The 21,991-nt window shown below is 49.8% G+C and overlaps 1 protein-coding gene across 6 annotated transcripts in view; it reads right to left on the bottom strand.

The window, feature by feature from the left end:
- Positions 1 to 21,991, bottom strand: part of Fndc3b (fibronectin type III domain containing 3B) — a 293,040-nt gene that overhangs the window by 39,023 nt on the left and 232,026 nt on the right. For 5 of the 6 annotated variants that reach the window (XM_052180717.1, XM_052180720.1, XM_052180719.1 and 2 more), the window contains exons 12-21: positions 13,270 to 13,394; positions 12,102 to 12,276; positions 10,528 to 10,614; positions 8,931 to 9,069; positions 7,358 to 7,429; positions 5,280 to 5,398; positions 3,573 to 3,678; positions 2,435 to 2,607; positions 1,365 to 1,478; positions 845 to 994 (exon numbers count right to left, since the gene is read on the bottom strand). In XM_052180717.1, the coding sequence (XP_052036677.1) occupies positions 845 to 994; positions 1,365 to 1,478; positions 2,435 to 2,607; positions 3,573 to 3,678; positions 5,280 to 5,398; positions 7,358 to 7,429; positions 8,931 to 9,069; positions 10,528 to 10,614; positions 12,102 to 12,276; positions 13,270 to 13,394 (1,260 nt within the window). The remainder of the gene's footprint in view (positions 1 to 844; positions 995 to 1,364; positions 1,479 to 2,434; positions 2,608 to 3,572; positions 3,679 to 5,279; positions 5,399 to 7,357; positions 7,430 to 8,930; positions 9,070 to 10,527; positions 10,615 to 12,101; positions 12,277 to 13,269; positions 13,395 to 21,991) is intronic. The other variant, XM_052180723.1, reaches the window with a different exon arrangement.

Raw genomic sequence — 21,991 nt, 5'->3', positions numbered from 1 at the left:
CTACCTCACTAGGGGAAGGGCCTCTGGGCATGACATGGGGATTGTCTACATGTGTGTTCATGGGGTGGGAAGGCCTGGCTGGTACTGTCCCCTGGGCGGGATCCTAGACTGTATCAGTGGAGAAAGGACACTGACTACCAGCAGGTTGGCTTTCTGACCGGATAAGCGGGGCTTTCAAGGCCCTGCTGCCTTCACTGCCTGCTCCATTGTACGCTGTATGCTGTACCTTTAAACTGTGAGCCAGAAGAAACCCTTTCTCCCTTACATTGTCCTACAATTGTTACCAGTCGCTTTCATTAGATCACCCTGTCAGAGCAATAGGAAAGGAAGCGAGGCAGCAACTAGTTCAAATGAACAGAATGTTTGTTTTTGTGTTTTTAGTGCAGTCTTGCAGCTGGTGGATCGGTTTCCTGTCTGTGCCAGTTCCAAGCTGCTTTCTCACAAAAGCGGAACTAACAGGCACCTTTCCTCGGGAAGTGGGAGCCCCTCCCCTTGGGTCTAGTTGCTTGCCCAGTGTATGGATCACAGCCTTACTGAGAAGACAAGTACATGGACGGAGAGGATCCTGGGTTTTCTCTAGCATGCTACAGCCTCCCGGAAGGGGACAAAGTCACCTGTAAAACACCTGTGTGTGCAAGGAGTTATGTGTATGTGCAGATGTGCCCATTGTGTGTGTGTGTGTGTGTCTCCATGACTGTGTGGTAAGCGCTGTCCTCCGGCAGCCATCTGCCCAGCCCTTCAGAGGACTCTCCCTTGTGATCCCTCCTCCAGAGCCTTCAGTGTTTTGCTGAAATACCTTTCAGTGATTATCTGTCACTGGGAGTAGAGTCAGGAGTTCACCTACCTGCAGTCTGCAGCAGTACTGCGCTGCAGGCAACAGATCTCGGATCTCAAAGCAGGTGTCTGGACCGTGATAAATGACTTCTAAGGATTCTTCATCTTCTCCCCATTCCAGCCTGTACTCGGAGATGTCGGCACCAGGGCTTTCAGGGCTCTGCAGGGCAGACGCCTGTAGTCAGTCACTTAACAGAGGTGAGAGCACATACGCCAGGATAAGCCAGTACCCAGAAAGGAGAGGGAAGAGGGCGACACTTCGCCTCCTCTCAGCTCTGACCACTTCCACAACTGGAAATGATGCAATCGACGGTCAGAGGGAGATTGCTTTGTGTAAGGACAAAAAGTCACATGCACACAAGTGCACATACACACCGACGCATGCACGCACGCACGCACGCCCCACCTTCCCATGCACGCATGCACACATGCACGCCCGCTTTGGCCCTGTGGCATCCTTAGTGCTTGTAATTGGAGGCGAAGGTGGAGGAGGCATAAACGACGGGCGGGGCAGGGTTTACCAGACTCACCTCCCAACCCACCAGGACGCATCCGTCAGGTGTGAAGGAGACACATGGTGCCCTGCACTGCCCCGGGGGCCCAGCGGCAGTGGTGATTTCTGACACATCGGAGTAGGGACCGTACTGAAAGAGAAGAATGTGTGTTCACAGGTCAGAATGGTCTCTGCATGCGTGTGCAGATAAAAACTTATAATTAAAGGTAAGGTCAATAGTATCATTAATGCAACTGAATAAAAGTATTATCTAATGTTTTTTACTTTAAGAAGTATATGGATAAACTACTGCTCTTTCCCTGATAGGTAAACATCTATTATCTATGTCTATTTTTTTTTTTATTCAAAAAGATTAAGGAGTTGGCACATTTTCCCTTTAATGTGTCATTAGGAGTAAAGATCATTCAGTCAAGGAAATGAAGAAAGCTATGCACATTAGCTTCAACCCGAAGCACAGACAATACGCTACAATGCTAACAGGTTATATGTGCATATTCTTGTGTACAGATACATGTATGTGTGGAGCATGGGAGACAATCTGTTTCTCAGCCCCCTCCACCTCTTTTTCTGAGATGAGGCTGAACCTCACTTAGTAGGTCCAGTAAGCCCAGGGGTCCACCTGTCTCTGCCTTAACAGTACTGAGGGGTCAAGGGGTCCCCCATGCCTAGCTTTCTAAGATATAGGTTTTGAGATCTAACTCAGTATAAGGCAAGTGTTTTCCTGACTCACTCCGCCCCGTTCCCCTGAAGAACTTTTAGCAGGACTAATCAGAAGCTCTAATTCTTACAAGTGACGAAATTAATGAGAACAGGGAATTCTTTCATCAATTATCCAAAGTGTACACAGACACACACACACACACACACACACACACACACACACACACACACGAAAAGAATGAGAGACAGATACTTGGTAGTGCTGGGCCTACAGGAAACCATGGCAGCGTCGATTCCCAAATAAGGATGCTGTTGCATACAGTTTAACAGTAGTCACACAGTAACGTGAACACACAACTGAGGGACTGCAGGAGGGCTAAGCAAGGCACCTCGTGCTCTGCTTGGGGTAGGGAAGCTCACACTCACCCCTCCGTCATTCAGAGCGCGCACTCTGAAGCGGTACACAGTTCCAGGGAGCAGGTTGCCGACCGTGCACTCCAGCTCGGGCCCGTGGTACACCTCTGAGGCGACGTCCTCGGGCTCCGTCATTTCCACACTGTACTCTGAGACTTCACAGCCACCTTCAGACGCGGGCACATCTGAGGATGCAAAAAACCATTTCATCCTTGAACACTGTTCTTGATGTCTTATTTTATTTTTATTAGGGTAGATGAGTGTTTGGGCCTGCATGCATGAGTGTGCACCATGTGTAGAGGCCGGAAGGCGGCACTGAAACCTCAGCTAGAGCTATGGGCCGTTGTGAGATACCATGTGGGTGCTGGGAACTGAACCTGCACCCTCTGCAATAGCAGCAAGTGCTCTTAACCACTGAGCCATCTCTCCAGTTTTTGGATTTCTAATTGAACGAGTTACATTTGATTTTCTACTGTAACTATTCAAAATATATAGGCAATGTGTCCTTAAGTTTCTATTCCAAAAGGAGCCTCCTGTTCAAAAAAATGTGAAAAAGCTCCTGAATGACCCAAAACTACCCAAAGCAAATGCATTTAAACATGTTTGATTATACTGAAAAAGAATCCAGGAATAATAGGAGTCCTAGACAATCTTTCACAGTTAATAAGGGGAAGGAAGAAGGAAGAAAAAATACCTATAACTTAAAGTCAGACATCCTGCTAAGTCTACAGGACCACAGAGTGGCATAGCATTTTATTACACTTTAGACATAAGTGGGGGCCAAGACGTCTTCCAGTGTTCTACACATCTGCACTCGCTGCGTGCACACTCAAGGCTGCTGGCACGACTGGAAGTGGGGCTAGGCAAGGCTAGAAAACGCCAGAACCCGCAGAGTGGAGGGGCTCGATGCTGTTCTTTGGACCGTTTCTTGGTTCAGTCTCTAAATCATGCATGTTTTCTTCACATGTTGAGCAACCCCTGGACAAGGCAGGCTACTCTGCAATTTTCTCTAGAAACATGGCCACTGACGGCGAGAGTAGGGACAGCAAACGCAGCTCTGTTGGGAACGGAAGCCCTGGAGCTGAGTGACAGCACTGTGTCAGTCTCCCTCTGTCCTGGTCGACGTCAGCGTGAAGATTTGTTCACTCACCCCACTCTAAGTGGACTTCTTTGTGCTTTGGTCTACCCAACACCCTCGGTGGGCGGCACTGACCCGGCGCAAGGCTTAGTGTGCGGACGGGGAGGCTTTCAGAGCACTGTGGGAGAAACACCGGAGAGACCATGGCTTAGTTACCGTGAATCACTCCCACCCTATCCACCAGGCTAATTCTATCCCACAACTGTAAATGGGACCAAAGGGAGCTAGCTACGCTAGATGTGTGTGCTGACAGATGTCTTCAGGAGGGACCATGCTTCTCTGCTCGTGGAGGAGTGGGCTCTCACTGCATCCAATGCTGGTTATACCTAGAGCGGCTCTCTCTGATGTCAGATTACTCGAATTGAGTATTGCCCGGCATAAGCAGACTTATTTTCCTTTACACCAACACTGGGGAGACCCTTCATGAGAATTCAAGAGAACACAAAAGAACCAGATAAAATTAAGAATTGATACTCTGAAGGGCCAGGCAGCCACAGGAAGATAAAGGGGGCATTTACCCACCGAGCCTGGCTCCTACGGCAGGTCTGCCAACGCTAATGTAACAAGGCCTCCTTTGTGGGATCTGGCTCTGCAAAACTGGGGGTATGAAAGCGCACCATCTTACGAGAACCCAGGAATCAAGGGGGAGCTGCGGGCTCCAGTTCCTGCCAGGGCACGAGGTGTAGAAAATAGATGCTATGCCTTCAGCTAATGCATACGCTGCCCCGCCCAGCCACTCACAGAGCAGGTACCACTGATGCCTTATGGCCCCGGTCTGGATATACTCCAACAGGGAGACATTCCGGGCAGCCCCAGGCCTCTAAAGTGTTCCAACTGGACTCTTATCCTGCGTGGGGTGCATTGGCACGTGGGTGTGTGCATGGGTGTCTTTCTGTCTAAACAAAACTCTAGGCACTGAGGAACTGCTATGGTACACTCGGGCAGAGGGTTCGTGTATATGTAAAATTCAGGAAAACGTTATCAATCTATTACTGGCTCACCAGGTACCACCTGTCTTTCTCTCACCATTAATGGTTTCAAATTATCTACAGTGACTTCTATCACAGTGCCTCTCATGATGTCAATATGACACCCAGACTCTAGAGTACTTTGCATGCATTTATTAGAATATATTGAGGCTGTGAGCACTGTGTGTGGCATAAATGGAGTCTGCTGGCGAGCCACCTGGCTGGTCTACAGCCATTCTGATAGAAGCCAAGGCTGCTGCCTGTAGGCCCTACACAGGGAATTACCAGCTGCAGGAGAGCTGTTAACTTAGTCATCAGATTTATCCTGTTTTTACAATCGTCTCCCAGCAGGTGGCAGTACCGGACCTTCACAGACGTGCTACCATCCCAGCACAGCCAGGCAGGTCTGGTCTTGCTCTAAATTCTACACTTTTTTCCCTCCTGGAAATGACAGAGATCTCCCTTATTTAGTTAATGCAAATCCTGACTACTTTCTTCATCCCCCTGTCATTACGTGAGGGTCATATAAGGGGTGAGTCTGTGACAAAAAACCATCTGTGCACATCAGGATGTGCAGAGGAGTCGGGCCTCCCGCTTCTGCCCTGTACCTGTACGTCAAGACTATTTTTCATATCCAGATGTCACGCTAAAGCAGGCTGCACCAACGAGAAACTTTTAAAACTGCAACATCTTCTTCCGTTACTGACTCGGCCCTTCCAAACTTGATCAAGAGGCCCATTGCCAAACCAACCTGGCTGTGCCCACCGGTACTGATGCAGCATGCCCGCAGTTTGTACAAAGTGCCTGGATTCAAGTGGGTAAAGACATACTCTGTAGCCGATCCACTGTAGGCCACTTCCCACTGACCGGCTGGAAAATGAGACGTAGGTAAGTTTAGGCCTTTTGAAACAGCAGGACAGTCCCCGTAAGAAACACCATTTGAGACAAAAGCACCAAGCGGTTTCCATAGCAACCTGGCATCACCCGACACTAAAATGCAGAGGCTATTTCTCATTGATCCACCATTATAACATTGTTGAATACCAAGTTGGGAGTTGGCACGGGAGGAGGGTGCAGTGTGGCACAGCTCTGAAATGTCCTGCTGAGGTGGCCACAGGGCCAGCCACGCAGTGGGTGCGGTCACATGGTGCAGGCTTCCTGTGCCAAGCGCTGCTGAGGGTGGCCATGATCTCTGGTAAGGGCCTGTTGTGTCCGGGGAGCCCACCTATCAGGCTGTGATGGTGGCGGCAGATACTTGGAGGTACTTGGAGGGCACCCCGCGAGGCTGATGCCCATTGGGGGAAGCGCCGGGAAGCTGTCAGCCGCCGCCTGCATCAGCAGCAGGCGGCAGGGATGCCTTTCACTGTTATGTTCCCAGTGGTGCCGTCTCCAGTTGACCACTCCATGTGAGTTACTACACGAGCTGTTATAGGGAAATATGCTCACCCTATCCTCTTCATAAAGTCACCTCCACAAGTCCCTTTAGTGGCCTGTTAGACGTTTATCACTGCCCTAGAATACAGCCCATGGGAACGGGGAATTTGGACAGTGGTGCTTGTGCTACGACACATGGAAAGGCTCTATGAGTGACCCCACGGGCCGGCCGGCCGGGCTGTCAGTGTAAACCTGTACCACTTGTGCTCTGAGCCAGTACCTGGGCGAGCCAGGACAACTGGGAGCTGACTTACACTTTCTCAGAAGGCAACTGGGAGCTGCCAACTCCTCTCCTGGTCCTAACTTAGACATTAAATAAGGTCTCTAGTACAGAAACGGGTTTTATGTTAAGAACAGCTGCGCCCATCTCAAAGCATTCTATTTCTGGCCTAAAACAGTACTTAACAGGCTGAAAAAAAACCCCACCTCCAGGTGGTTGTGGTGTCAGAAAAAGCCAGAGACAATTGCCACTTGTCCTCAGTGACTCTCTCTTTTGCTATATGCATGCATACTTTTTAAAAAAGCAATGATTACAGCAGCCATATTAGTAAAATTTGCTATGTTTTAAAGTTTTGACAACTATGTCTTTTTTCTATTGAAGCCCAGTGAGCTTTATTAGAAAGAAAAGGCAGGTGTATTTCTGGGGTCCCTAACACCTTTTATCCCGTACCCGGTCCCGTGTGAGCTCTTACTGCATGTGTGGTGCGGGCGCACGTGCACACTCATGTATGTTGCCACACACGGGGTCTGCAGCCGGTTCTCTATCCATTTCACTTGAGTTTCAGGGATTCCACACAGGCCATTAGACTCGGTGGTCAACCCCCGTGGCCCCATCTTAATACGTGCAGTGTGACAACTGATGGGAACTCTTAAGTCCAGAGTCGAAACAGAGGCCAAATGTGTCCTGCGAGTCTGACACCAGTCCCTGGCCACACTGTGACGTGGCTGTCGCTGGACACGGCAAGGATAACAGGCAGATTACTGCTGATGACTGTCAGATAAAGCGTGTGGCAGTGTAGGGGAGAAAGCCTATCAATTTATCAACGAGTGACCATCGCTTCAAAATCAACATAGAAAATAGGAAAAAAAAATCCCAACTTGTTAAAAATGGGTACTTCAAGCAGAACTGTGGTGTCTGAAAGACAGCGCCACACACAGGGGCACGGTTGGCTGTAGAGAATTCGCTAAGGATGCTTAAGAAGGGAATCCAGCTGAAGAGGGAGGAATGGAGGGACGGAGGGAGACAGACAGACAGACAGACGGACGTGCCGATGCATTGCTAGCTCTATCATTAGAACTAACGGCTGTCTGCCGCAGCTACTATAGAGAGTCTGACCGCGTGAGGATGAGGACTGGGTGGGAATGCACTGTGTAACACAGTTTCCAAAGTGTCACCTTCAGAAGTTCCGTCTGTGATCTCCAGCAGATACTTCAGGATTTCTGAGCCACCGTTGTCCTTCGGAGCGTCTGCAGAGTAGGCGAACATTGGTGAGGAGCGCCGTGGGTGTCAGTGGTCAGCGTCATTAATTACAGAGCACAAAACAACCTCCACCACACAGCCCGGCCATTGAAGTGGACCAAGAGCACAACTCATCATTTCTAAGAACTCTGACCCCTAAAAAGTTTTTTTCTTGAGACAGCATCTCATACGTCTGCTCAGATTGGCCTCAAAGTTTTGGAAATGTTCCTGCCTCAGGACTACACCCCGGCCCCAGTACTGAGATTACAGGTATGGGTCTCCCACACTGCGCCCCCTCAATGTCAAGGGACAGAATTTGATCAGGCTGCTATTTAAGGCTGTTGAAATGCAGACTGGAATGTAAGCCCGAGCACTGATGTAGTGAAACACGCTTACAGCTTGACAGGTGGAAGGATCTTCCGAAAAGCGACATCACTGGGGGAAGTTCTTTAAGAACGGGTGATTTTCATGGAAAGTTGAAATATTCAGGTATTTACTTGTTTTATTATTTTTATGTCATATATTTATGAGCAACTAGAAGCTTTTGGAAAATGAGAAGGGTAGAGGAAAAAAAAAACACATTGACAAAATAAATAAAATGTTGGAGTAGAATAATTTCACTACACCTCACTTTCCCACCAAGCAAACGTTCCATTGCCAGGGTCCTGGGTGCAGGACCAGAGTGACCTGCACACGCACCAGGCATCCTGAGAGGACAGCTCCGTCTACCACCACAGCCCTCTGGCACCTTGGTCTACAAACATGTCTACCTACAAGAGCTTCGCTTTGGGAGTATAAAAATACCAGGCAGAAGAATTCTTCCAAACTGTGAAGAATTCATGTCTGTCAGCAGCCTGCCACCCCTGCCTGTGTCCTTGCACACAGAGGGGCTTTCCACGGCCTTGATGTTACTTACAGCAATTTGTGAAGCCTACTTTCCCGGGTGTGCATTGTCTCACACACTTCAATAATAATGTGTACATTGTGATAAGGACAAATCCCGCACAGAGCTCAGGGGTCGACGCAGGGGTCTCCTGGGAGGCAGGCACCCGGACAGCTCGACTTCTGCCTATCATCTTCCTCCAGGGAACCCAACCTCAGAGCTGATACCTCAATACAGCGGCTCGAGATTGGCCTCCAATGACGCACAATGCTTTAAACTGCACCCTGCGTATATTACCTTTATAATTCTAGTGTTTCCTGTTCTGCTCTTCTCTGGCTATTCATACATCTTCTCAAGGGACACCATAATGGAATGAATTATCATAATTTCTCAAACTCAAATTAACAAAGCATTTAAAATAAAGTAGAAAAATGTAACATAGAAAATATGAAATAAACGAGATACTCTTAAAAAACTGTTCACTTAAGGAGTCCACTAAAGTCTGACCATACACTGGCACCCAGCTGCCTCCTCCAGTCCTCACACATGTAGAATACATGCAGGAAGTCCTCACAGCTCATATTTTCTACTTGTTTGTCGCAGCAGTAATAGGGCAGGAGACATACCCCACTTGACGCTGAAGCCATGTGACGTGACGGGTCCTTTAACGAGGGGTCTGGTCGGGGGTCCAGGTCTGTCGGGGCTGGTTGTACAGACCAGGACGTCACTGGGACAGCTCTTCCCTTCCACGTTAGAAGCGGTCAGCTGGAGAGTGACCAAGGACACATTAGCAAATGTTGGTTATGGGCTATGAAGTCTCCTGGGACTTTGTGCCATTGCAAGGTTAGACATGGACAGACAGACAGACTGACACATACCCACCCAGGCACGTGTTTTCTTTAGACTGTTGATTTCAGTGTTTGTGATTCATTATTTTACTTAAATTTGGTTATTAACAATTAAAAATAAAAGCAAAAGGTAGGTTTCAGCTAAAGACACCTGTAGATCCTTACAAGAGAAAACAGAAGCCTAAGGCAGTGGTACAAGCAGGAAGTTATGGCAAGATGACTGAGTCTGAGACCATTCTAGGCTGTGTAGCGAGTGCCAGGCACTCCTGGAATAGAGTAAGACCATGAGGAGGAGGAGGAGGAGGAGGAGGAGGAGGAGGAGGCAGAAGTGGATGCAGAGGTACTGTACATTAAATCAGTAGTTCCCATTTATTCTGTGCTGTTTGCTGGAAAGAAAACGCAGGGATAAACTTGACAGAACTTTATTTATGGAAGAGTCAGATGGTGCCACCTTGTGGACCGTGTCAGTAGTACAGCTATGCTCTGGGAGCCAAGATTAAGTATTTTTAGCATACCGAGAAACAATTATATTCCTCAAATAGTCAGTCACAACATTCCGCTTGATAACTTGACAAATACTGAAGGGACTACACGCCACATTAAATTACTTAGCCCTAAAATTAGAGAAAGGAGGGCGGAGAATCCACAGGGCACACAAGGAAATAGGGTGCCGTGTGCAGGACTGACAAAGGACGCTGTGGTATAGCAGGAAAAGCTCTGAGAGTGATACGAAGCAGCAGTGTTCTCTTCTGTAGCTGTGACACAGATGCCTCCTGCAGTGGCAGTGGCCGCTGTTTGTAAGCAAAGGTCGCCCAAGCCAGCAGGTCTCAACTTACGGGTCTCGACCCCTTTGGGGGTCGAATGACCCTTTTGCAGGGGTCACCTAAGACGATCAGAAACTGTAGATGTTTGCATCACAATTCATAACAGGAACAAAACTAGTTATGAAGTAGCAATGAGAATAATTTTATGGCTGGGGGAATTAAAGGGTCGCAGCATCAGGAAGGTTCAGAACCACTGGCCTAAATGGAGGAAGGCTACACTGAGGGAGGGAGGGGACACAGAAGAGAGAACTAGAAACAGAGGGGGAAAGATCTGGGGACACAAGCAAGGGGCGGACTCCAGCAGGTGACACAGGTCAGGGTCTTCCCAGCTGCCCACCGGCCTGTGCTAAGGCAGCCCATTACAGCATCTTCTTACATGGGTTCCTGCCTAGAAACTCTATTTTCAAATTAACATATGGTGGGAGCGTGATCGCGCCTGTGCTCTTTAAAATGCTGTCCATTCTCACCCCCTTTGGCCTGCAGACTCCATTTGAAACATAAGCAGAGAAACATCAAAGTGTCGGTGTTGGAGGCAAACTGAGGAGACTCACCCTGAATTTATACTGTGTGCTTCGTTTGAGATTTTTCACAGTACAGGTTAAGTCCTCTCCAGTGTATTTTGGGTGGAAATGATTATCCTGAAGAGGCAAAGGCAGAAAGAGAGATCATAACACTGGAATCAGACATCAGGGCCCCGATTCCTAAGAGTCCAGGGCGTTTATACTGTGGCTTCCTCCTGTCAGCAGTGAGTCTGGCTGCCACTGTGGAGAGTCCAGGGCCCACGGGCAGCCTTCAGAGCCCGATGCAGCTGTCACTTTGTCACACTGCAGTTCAGCCTGGCTCTGACCGACTGTATCAGGACAAAGTTGAAATCACTTTAAACATTTTATTTAACGATAAATTTGTCATGAGCAAAGCCTGTTGACTGGGAAGCTGACACATTCCCACAGGGCCTTGCGACAGTGGCCAGGTGAGGTCCTGAGCTCATGGTGCCCCCTTCTGGCTGAGGGAGACAGCAGAACTCGGTGGGGAAGGACATATTCCTGTAAGGTAGACCTCACCATTGCAGGCGAACACACTGAATTCAATCCATAGCATTCTCCCCTCCCTCCTTCCCCATGCCCGTCCTCCCTCCCTCCCTCCCTCCCTCCCTCCCTCCCTCCCTCCCTCCCTCCCTCCCTCCCTCCCTGCAACATTTTGTGCATCAGGCTCCCTTTAAGCTCAAGAAAATGATCCCAGCTAAAAGAGCCTGGTCCACAAGACCTTACGTCAGCTAAAGAGGCGACTTAAGAATGAAAACCCTAGCATGGCGAAGGCCTGCATGAGGTGCCTGTGGAGGTGAGGCTGGGCGGCGGGGCTCCTGAGGCACTGCCACAGCAGCGCGGGTTGATGACGTATGGCGGCCACACGTGACTCTCGGGATTCAAACTTAATCAGTTAAAAGCTCAGCTCCGCAGGCCAGGAGCCATATTTCAAATGCTCACAGCCTCAAGCCCAGCAGAAACTATGGGACATTTCTGTCACCACAGACACTTCTGCATGGCAGAGATGTTCCACAGAGTGGAGCCGGAAGGAAGCCAGGGGATGTGAGAAAGGGGTCTTCAACACCCTCCCTGCAGAGGGCACGGAAATGCAAGTTCACGAGGACAGGGCACAGTGACAACCCAAGCCCAGAGGCGGGGGGGGGGGGGGGGGGGGGGGGGGGGGGGGGGAGGCACCGGGAGAGCTGAGCCTCCTCTGTGAGGTGGCTGGCCGGCAGGGTGCCGTGGATTGTGACTGTGAGGCAGGGATCACACCACGCACGGCACACGGTGGTGATGCTGGGGGCACAAAGGAGGGGCTGCTGCACTCATTCAGGGTGAGAGGAAGGCTGGGCCTTCCTCAGCTGTGGCGACAGTAAAGTTTGTCAGGTTTCTGGGACATTCTGAAGGAAGGCTTAAGAAGCTTTGCAGGCTGAGTATATCTGGGGTCAGTGGATGACTCTAGCTGAAGAGACCAGAAGCCATTTGCTGAGTTTGGGAAGGGCAAGGATGACAGCCATGGAGGAAACGGGGAGTGGCCTTGAGTTTAGGTAGATAGAAAGGTGCCGTGCTGCTCTGCAGGCGCGCAGTCTGCAGGGACTCACGTTCTCATCCTCCTGAATGTCCAGCGTGTAGGTGATCACTTCCTCAGGCGAGCAGCCCTCGGGCCTGCTCCACTGCAGTGTGACCCAGGTGACGCCTGCTCGGACAAGCCTCGGTGCTGATGGCATCTGGGGGATGTTTCCCAGTGTATAGCACACGACCTCCTGGCTGTACCCACTGCAGAGGAACGAGCACGGGAGACGCGTGAGGACCGTGTCAGAGGGAGGGGATGCCTCTACCCAGCCCCGCGGGAGTATGGCGGCAAAGGATCCTATCTATATACAGGAGATGTATGTCCGTCCCACTAGAGCTGCAAACCGCCCCAGTGGGTCCTGTAGTCTGCACTTATGAAAGCATGGCGGTCACGAGAGTAGGCTTGCAATTTAGCTTCCCTCAAAAGCACGCCAGGGCACCTTATTTATCAAGGGACGAGCAGCAGTGGCAACAGAGGGACTTCAAAGGAAGGTGGGTACCAACGGGCAACTCCACTGATGGAACCGGAGTCTTGCAAACAGCTTCCCAAGTCTGTGACTGCCTCTAATTCATTTAAAAACTGCTCAACCAGAGCAATTTTATCATTCCAACTCTGTCAGTCAGAAAACTCTTAGGATATATTGGTTTCCAGGCCCCTGGGAAGGGGGGAGTTCTAAAAACTGTGATGTTTCAGAGAGGTTCTCTAGGCTAGAGCCACTGCTAGGGCCTGGGCTTTAAGATGCAGTTATGAAAGAAAGAGATTTTTCTCTTTCTTGATCAAGAGGTACCTAGCAAGAACGGAGACATCTATTTTCAGAGACCCTTAGCCAACAGGCCCCTAGGTTAGGAGTGGTTTCTTTCATCCCTTCTGCAGCCTAGAGACACCTGTGGCAGAGGCAGCCCTGGTTTCCTCGCTCTGTGACTTGATGATAGCTGCTCAGGAGCTCTTTGTCACATAACATGTCACACAAATGACAAAGAAGGCTCCAGAGAGGCCAGAGGTTGGGGAGGGGTGGCCTTCCCCTCAGTCCCCAGGGCAGCTGTGAGGCCTGCCACCTCAGAGGCCTTCTCCCTCCTTAGGATTTGTTCTCAGAGGTGCTCAGAAGTAGGCAGCTTCCTCATGCCTCCGGCAATGTGAGAGGCAGCCAGAACCATTCCGTGACAGATGAAGGGCGAGAAGAAGAGAAGATGTCATACCTGGTGCCGATGTCGTTCCGAGCAGCAAGCCTGAACGTGTAGCCCATGGCCGGACAGAGCCTTGTCAATTTGCAGTGCTTCTGGCTCCCAAAGAAACACTGTCTGAAACCACTGTTTCTCTTTCCCTGGAAGAACACAGAGACGTCATCTAGCTGAGAGTCACCCAGAACACTGCACTCCTCGCTGATCTGGTTATCACTGCTGGCTTATTGATTCATTCATTTGAAAACTTAAAATTACTGTGCAGATGAATGGGGGGTTTGCCGGGACATCTCCACATGCATACAATTGCTAACAAAGAAAAACCAAATTAATGAATGAATGAAGGGATATTTTAAATAAAACCTGAAATTTCTAATTCGGATGAATTAAGCCAACAGAAGGCAGGTGTCCTGAGGGGAACCCACGCTGAACACAAAGCACCCCACATGGGAGCCTCACCCTCAACACAAAGGCTACACGGACCTGCCCCCGAGGCCCAGAGCCCTTTGGACCTACGCTTCTAACAGAGTTTAGTTGACAGCATAAGAAAGGTCTTTGCAGACACAGGGCGATGTGGCAGTTAAGAGCTGTGGTCACTAAGATCCTTCTCTCTTGCATGGTGGCCATGGCCAACTGGACATGGGAGAGTCTCATGGAGCCAAGGATTGCTCGCGCCTTGGACGTGGCCTGGCCTTTCTCGGGGATCCTCACGCCCCCCAACCTGTCTGTGTTGCCCGGCTCCCGGCAGGTTCTGTCTCTTCTGCCACAGTGGCTCAGACTCCTGGACACACACAGTGCGGCCATGGTGAGCTGCTTGCTCACTGGTTCCTGAATGCTGGTCACGAGCCTTTGAATCATCCTGCCCACATCTGTTTTCTTCCCAAGAGAGCTCAACCTCTGCATATGGACGTGATCTCCATTGTTTGATAAGATGTAGAATATTGGTTGGATGCCTATATCTAACCACCCCCCTCCCCCGCACACACCCAGACAGAGACATATACAGAGATAGAGAGATAGAGAGAGAGAGAGCATGCATGCATTTATTCTAAGTTTCTTATGAAGGGTTTTCAAGTTCTTCTGTGTAAGAATAAAACCTGTCATGTAGGGTGCCTGTCTGTCTGTCTTTTGTCCTTGGGGACTGAACCCAGGGTTTCAGACATGACAGGCAACCAACCTATTGCTGACTCACTCCCAATCCCCTCGTTCCATTTTACTTTAAGACAGAGTCACCAAAGCTCCTCGAGCTGGCCTTGAACTTGCGATTCTCCCTCACCAGTCTCCTGAGGTAGCCGGGGTACAGCCTAAGCCTCTAGGCTCAGCCCTACAGCTGGGGTCTCATAGCTCTACATTGAAGGAAAAAGACCATTTAAGCTGGGCCACGAGAGACATAGCAAGTCATAGGAGCAGTTTTCTGTGTGCGTATTGTCTTACTGTTGATCATGAAAATAAGGAGACACACTAGCCAGGCATGGCGGTGCACCCCGGAACACGGGAACACAGTAGCCAGCCATGGCGGCGCACCCCAGCAACTCCAGCCTTCAGGAGGCACAAGCAAGATGATCACCATAAATTTTGGACCAGCCTGGTCTACATATTGAACTGGAAGCCAGCTAGGGCTACATGGTAAGACCCTGTTTAAAACAAAACCAAACAACTTCACACTATTAACTAGGAAAGCCACAACAGAGTGAACGTTCTTGTCAGGTCCAGAGACTCCAGGAATATGTCTGAAACTCGCAAATTACTTCCTAAGGCAGGAAGCCAGCAGTTTTCTTCTAAGCCAATTTAAGAATCTCTTTTTCTGTAAGCAGGCTCTTAATATAGACTGCTAAAACACATTCCAGGTGACATGTAATTAAGAACAAACACACTAGAGTAGAAGACTAAACATAAACACGCAGTGTCCCAACACTGTAAATCCCGTTTATAATCCAACTACCCATCTCCTCCCCAGCAAGAGGGCACTGTTTCCGACGGAAGCCCTGATGGTCTTGAAGATTTAAAGTTCCTGTTGTCAAGGGCTCAGATACCCTGAGGCGCAGGACGGAAGGTGGAGGATGAGCAGGTTCCGGCATGACTGGCCGGCACACTGACTTGCACCGACTTTCACCTTGCATGCTCAGATTGACACAGGAGATGTATTCACAGGAAGACTGCTTATGCGTGTACCAGCAGTTGCGGCCAGTGTCCGATTACACTACACGCATCTTGTGTGTCGACAATCATCTTAGTGGCAGTGAGATCTGCCTTTCTTCCTCCTGTTTCTGAACCCAGAGTAAATAGCTGGAGAAAGGTACACCCAGCCAAGCAGGCTGTGTCCCTTCCAACCTGTCTGCGTTTCCCCTCAGAACCTCATTTTCCCTATTTCTATCTTTGGCTTTCGTTGCCCATTTCTGGTCCTTAGAACTATAGCCAGTAAATAAAAGTCAGTCGCTTCCTTACTAGTTGGTTTGCTTTACTGCACAAAAGCCATCCAGTTTACAACTTAAGGATCAGTTGTAATCAACAGAAGGTAGATTTCTCTTTGCAAGAGGGTCACTAGAGAGCTGGAGATGGAAATGTCCCAGCTCCCTCACGACACCCCCCCGACATGAAAGAGCAGCAACCAGCCTCTTCAGACAAACTTTGTAAACTTTCCTTATTTATTTTTTTCCTTTTACACAGGGTGGGCTTGTGGATGGTGACTGTAGTTCTTGCTATGGCCAGAAGAGGGCATCGGATCCCCTTGAGACAGGAGGTACAGGCAGCTGGGGGACAGCTGGTGGGGGTGCTAGCACTCAAATCAGGCCTTCCCCAAGTGCAGCACATGCTCTTAGCTACTGAGCTCTCTCTAGCCCCCAAGGTTTCTTTACTAACAACCCCCGAGATGCACTATGATGCACATAGAGTACGTACAAAGATGGAGAGCTGTAGTGGCTGGCTTCCTGTCAACTTGACACAGGCTGGACTTATTACAGGGAAAAGAGCTTCCCTTGAGGAAAGGCCTCCATGGGATCCAGCTGTGGGCATTTTCTCAATCAGTGATCAAGCGGGGAGGGCCCTTTGTGGGTGGTGCCATCCCTGGGTTGGTAGTACTAGGTTCTATAAGAAAGCAAGCTGAGCAAGCCAGGGGAAGCAAGCCAGTAGGAAACATCCCTCCACGGCCTCTGCATCAGCTCCTGCTTCCTGACCTGCATGACTTCCTTCAGTGATGAACAGCAGTGGGAAATGTAAGCTGAATAAACCCTTTCATCCCCAACTTGCTTCTTGGTCATGATGTTTGTGCAGGAATAGGAATCCTAAGACAAAAGCCGACTGAACTTGGAATTGAATTTTAGAAACAGTACTTGCTGAGTCTGATCAAATAATTAAGCTTTTCAGAGATCAAGAATTAGAAGTCACAGAGTAAAAAGCAAATCCAAGAGCAGGCAGGCCATCAGAATACTTCACACAAGAGAGAAAGTTTTTGAAGGAAAGAAAGCATTCAGACATGACAGACTTCATAATAAAGAGGGATTAGAAGAAAAAAAAAAACTCTGATGTTTACAAAAGCCACTGCAGTACCAAAGGGGGTCACCAGCTGAGACCTAAGTTAGGGAGCAGAGATGCAGCAAGACATTGGCCTCGTGACCAAAGTCAGGGACATGCATGGAGCTGGGCAGCCCACCCCGCCTGGCGTCCCGCTGGCTCGAGTGCAGAACAGGTGGAGTAAAGAGTGTTAAAAAGCACAGGAAAACAACAACAGCAGCAACAACAGCAGCAACAACAGCAACAGCAACAACAACAGAACACAGCAAGTAACATTTGTGAAAGACCTCCCCCTCCAAAAGTATATAGAAAGTTTGGGGAATGTTTATAAATCAAGTAGGACCCTAGTTAGTCACAAAATCTACAAACAAAATACTATTTTATGGTGACAGAGGCAGAGAGGATTTAAATAAAAAATAGCTAATGCTTTAGATAGAAGATTGACAGAGTCCCACAAATCGATGGAATGACATTTGAATGCTTATGATTTTTTAAAGGAGAGATTAAATATGTTCAAGCTTTCACGGTCAGTGAAGGCTTACATAGCGTAGATCATGGCTTTCATATGTAAGAGAAGCGTGTCTCCAGACGATTCTGAGGGATAGAAGGTACTGTGTGTTCTCTCTTCTAACGAAATATAAAGTGAGGTAGGTTTGCTGGGATGTGTTTCCGTGTGTGTTCAGACACATACAGTTGCACATATGTGCGTGAGTGTGAGTACGCAGCTGAGCACAGCCCTGGGTGTGGACCCTCAGGCACTGGGCGCCTGTTTTTAAGACAGTTTCACACTCTCCCTTCCTACCCCTGGGACTGGAAAATCACATTTTTTAACCTGGTTTGGGGAGCTGAAATCAGGTCCTTATGCTTACACTGCAACTAACTCACCTCCTTGGCTCAGGAGACGCTTCCTCTCCTCTCCTCTCCTCTCCTCTCCTCTCCTTTCTCATAACTGAAGTCAGACTGGACAAAGTTGTCTGCTAAAATGGCTTAATAGACATGGGTACTGTCCCTTGGTATTCTAGTCCTGCCGTCATGACTAATCTCGTCAGCCCCAGGCAGCGGGACAGCTGTGGCCAGGCCTGGTTCTGATCTGGGCCATCCTTGGTGTGGTGCAGAGGAGACTCTAGCAGAGTTCCCAGCAGCACCAGGACTATGAAATGAATACAAGGAGCCAAGCCCACAGCGCTGGCCATCCTAGGCTACTGACCTACTTTGACGTGAACTGAAGTAACCCCTGCCGTGTTCTGACCTGACTTCACAGCCAGAGCCTGAGTCAAAAAGAAAGGCGGCCTTTCAGGCGCACCGGCTGGCTTCCGCTCATAAACGTGGGCATGCTCCTGCTTGTTTCCGCGGCTCACTCTGAGTTCATCTGAGGGCAGGGTTAATCTTTAGTAGAATGTGAGACAGTCTTGGAGTACAAGCTGTGCAGACCAGCCTTGGGAGGCTTCCCTTGGCTTGGGGTCGGACATTCCGAGCCTGGCCTGCTTCCTTTTCTAAGTTCTACGACCCCTGCCTGCTTCTAGTCCGATGGTGCCAGTTAGGCGCTGCCCCGGACCCTCAAACTCCTGGTCAAAACTGCTCTCGACGAAAAAGACTTGGACGTGGCCGCCAGCTGGCTCCTGGTGATGGCATCTTCAGACTGCCCTGATCCTATGAGTTCCTGAGAACCCATCCCTGCTCCCTCTTCCTGTCCTGGGGGAAGAGAAGGACTCTCAACCCCCCTCAGCACTGCGGTGGAAACCTGGTCTCTCACCACGAGGGGATCTGCCATGGTTCACCGGGCCTGTCGTGCACACCTCACTAGCTGTCCTGGCCAAGCAATCTGCCCTCTGTCTGCCCTCACGGCCTAAGGGAACTACCATCCTCAGGGAGCACAGTGCACAGCTCACACGTGGTTACAGTCTTGGAGCCAGTGCGCATGTCACACTATGGCCTATGGGGCTCCCGCTCTCTGCTCCAAGGAATGCCAACAACCCGAACCTTTTTCTGGCCTATGAAATGTCCAAGCATGGGAAGGTGGGGGTGGGAGCCCGGAGCTCAGACGGAACAGCACCTACTTCTGCAAATACCTTTAAGAAGTAATGGTTGCTCTAGGGACAAAGATCTTCCCCCTCAAAGAGTACAGATGCCTTACTATACAGTTCATCTTAAAACGAAATTTGGGGATAAATCACACATATAAAAGATTAGCACCATACTCCATTTCTTTCCTACCCTTTCTGACTAGTTAAATATTTCTTCCTAATCTATAGTTGAAAATTAAACTTGGTTATTATGAAAGTTTATACCTTTAGAAAAGTAACAGCTGGGCGGTGGTGGCGCACGCCTGTAATCCCAGCACTCTGGGAGGCAGAGGCAGGCGGATTTCTGAGTTCGAGGCCAGCCTGGTCTACAGAGTGAGTTCCAGGACAGCCAGGACTACACAGAGAAACCCTGTCTCGACAAAAAAAAAACCAATTCCAAGAACCAAAAAAAAAAAAAAAAAAAAAAAAAGAAAAGAAAAAAGAAAAGAAAAGTAATTTATTCTTCCTTCAAGTTAAAAAGCAAAATAACACCACAAACAAACCAGCCAACAGAAATCCCTACTCTGCTCAACTGTGGTGAGTAACCTGAGGAGGACAGGGTGAGACCCTGCTGCTGAGGGGCAGCAGACTGGGGAGGGGAGGGCACAGCAGGGGGGGACCACAGTGGGGAGGGGACTGGGCTGCTCTCCCTGGGGACTGAGAAGAGGCACACTGCACAGTCCTGGCCCTCCAGCTGGCTGAGCTGTGCTGAGGATCACGTCTGGGTCCTGCCCTCTTAGCATGTCCCCCCCCTTCCCCCCCAACCCCCTACCCCCGTGTCAGCATGGGGGGCCCTCCCCTGCCTCTTGGGTCCTCTGATACTTCTTTCTCCCGCTCTGCGCTCTTTCGTTACTCTCCCTTCTCACCTGAACACACAACAGAAAAGTGAGCGTAGAAAGACTGTTCGGCTTTGAAAAGTCCATGCTCCTGTATCCAACAGCCCCGGGCACAGCGCCTAAACATCTGCTGGTTTCTCAAGACTTAAGGCAGTCAGGAGAAGCCTGGGACATGGGGTGCCTTTGGACGTGGGACTCTCATTCCTTTCTGTGGACAACGGTCACTCTGCAGCTCCAGGCCTTAAATGCACACAGGCCACAGCCTCCCAGAACCATGGCCGGTCCAGGAGTGACAGACACCCCGGGCTTCTGCACTCAGACAGAGTCTGCCTCTGTGCTTGGGCATTCGCTTTGCCATGATCATGAGCACGCTGACCACGCCATGCTCTGGGGAATAACAGAGCCGGAAGAGACCTGTGACACTGCCTCAGGACTGCCACTGCATCCATGACCCCTCCCAACCGACCCTCGGGATTCACAGTGCTGAGCCCCACGCCCCAGGCCCAGGCCACTCCCCACTCAGGACCCATGAAAGTAAGTGTCTGGGTGTTTAAAAGACCCGGGTTTGAGGCCCAGCCTACACAACAGGGAATTCGCCTCCACCCGTGATTCCTGCAATGACATGGAAGCGAAGGCAGGAGGATCAGATGTCTAAACACAAACTCGTTGACTGAGCAGAGCCGAGGCCATCTTGGTAGCACATGTGGGTCTCTCAAAAGTAACCTTAGTAAAACTGTGATGACTGGAAGCCATTACCGTGGTGACTTGTTCTACAATTCCAGACCGTCTGTCTCTCTCGCCTTGACTTCAGTGAGCTCCTACTGAATGTCCTGCACTACAGAGAGGCCGGCAGAAGACCGCAAACCTCACACGCCAAGTGCTTGGACAAAAGGTCCCACTTTTGTGTGCCCCAAGCTACGCTCACTTCCTCTCAAAGCTGTCCAATAGCGTAAAGGACCTTTCCAACAGCTTTCGAGAAGTACTGCCATTGCTAAAGTCGTAGTCGAACATCTAGACAACAAAGCTTAAATCACGCTGCCTTGATTTGGCTGGTATTTTTTCAACTGCCTTGAAATTAATAGATTGGAAATGCCCGCCTGTTTACTGTCCACAACATCTTCATTTTATGGAGTTATTTCATTTTACAGAATTGCAATTTAGAGTAAACACAAATTTTGCTTGCCCTCTCTCCCTCCTTCCCTCCCTCTCTTTTTTCTTAACAATACTGAGGACAGAACCCAGGGGATCCCACAGATAGACCAGCACTGTACCACTGAGCTACACTCCCAGCCCCCAGGCTAAGACTTTTCAGCATGCCATTCTAAGTTTTTTTGCACAAATAAAACAGCTTTCCCAGGACCTCCACTCCTAGGCAGGCTTCGAGCCCTCTGAGAGGATACAAAGGAACAGAGATCCAGGAGAAAAGCCAATTTCCAGAAGGGCCAGCCCGCTTGAAAGCAGGCAGGGAGGTACGCTAAAAAGTACTTCATTCTGTTTATAGGACTGGACTAATTTTTAAACTTAAAAATGGGTTTAAAAACAGCGTGTTTCTGTTTGTGTTAACTTGACAAAGAATGTAACAGAGAGACTAAAACCAGTGAGAAGCGCTTCTCCCAGTGGTGTTTCCTCTCCTGAGGTCCCCACGCAGCTGTCTACAGTACGTGGGAAGAGTGGGAAGATGGACTTTCTACAAGGGTTGGCTTCTGCTTCAGGGACTTAACACTTCGGGGCTGACTCTACACAAAATTCACGTGCATCCCAATTAATTCAGGCTGGCGCTTGCCTGCCAGAGTAGTTCTGCTCACTGTGGGGGCTGGGATGCCCGGGCTCACAGCCCCAATTAGCCTGGCACCGCCAGTGCTGGAAGGGGGTACGTCCAACAAAACTGGCACTGGCCACCGAAGTTGGCTGGTATTTTCAACTGCCTTGAAATTAATAGATTGGAAATGCCCGCCTGTTTACTTTCCACAACATCTTCATTCTTGGCACACGGGAATGGGGGTGGATGGCTGAGCTGGCAAATGCTCGCCGTGGAGGCAGGGGGACTGAAGCTGTATCTCAGAGTCCGTACGGCAGTGGGGTGCAGTGGCCCATGCTTGCGATCCCAGAGCTGGGGATGCAGACACTCAGGTGCCCGGGGCCGCCTGGCCTACCTGTCTCAAAGACACAAAACAGAACGAAACAAGAGGGCAGACAGAGCCCGAGGACACACACACACACACACACACACACACACACACATCCAAGAATGGCTAAGCTAAGGGTGCTAGACCCGACCTGAACGAGCCCTCTCTGGCCACAGGTTCACATCCTCTCTCTCTCTCCCCCAGT

This window comes from Apodemus sylvaticus, chromosome 4 (assembly GCF_947179515.1).
Source record: "Apodemus sylvaticus chromosome 4, mApoSyl1.1, whole genome shotgun sequence".
Taxonomy (NCBI): Eukaryota; Metazoa; Chordata; class Mammalia; order Rodentia; family Muridae; genus Apodemus; species Apodemus sylvaticus.
This window is presented reverse-complemented; position numbering and strand designations above follow the sequence as displayed.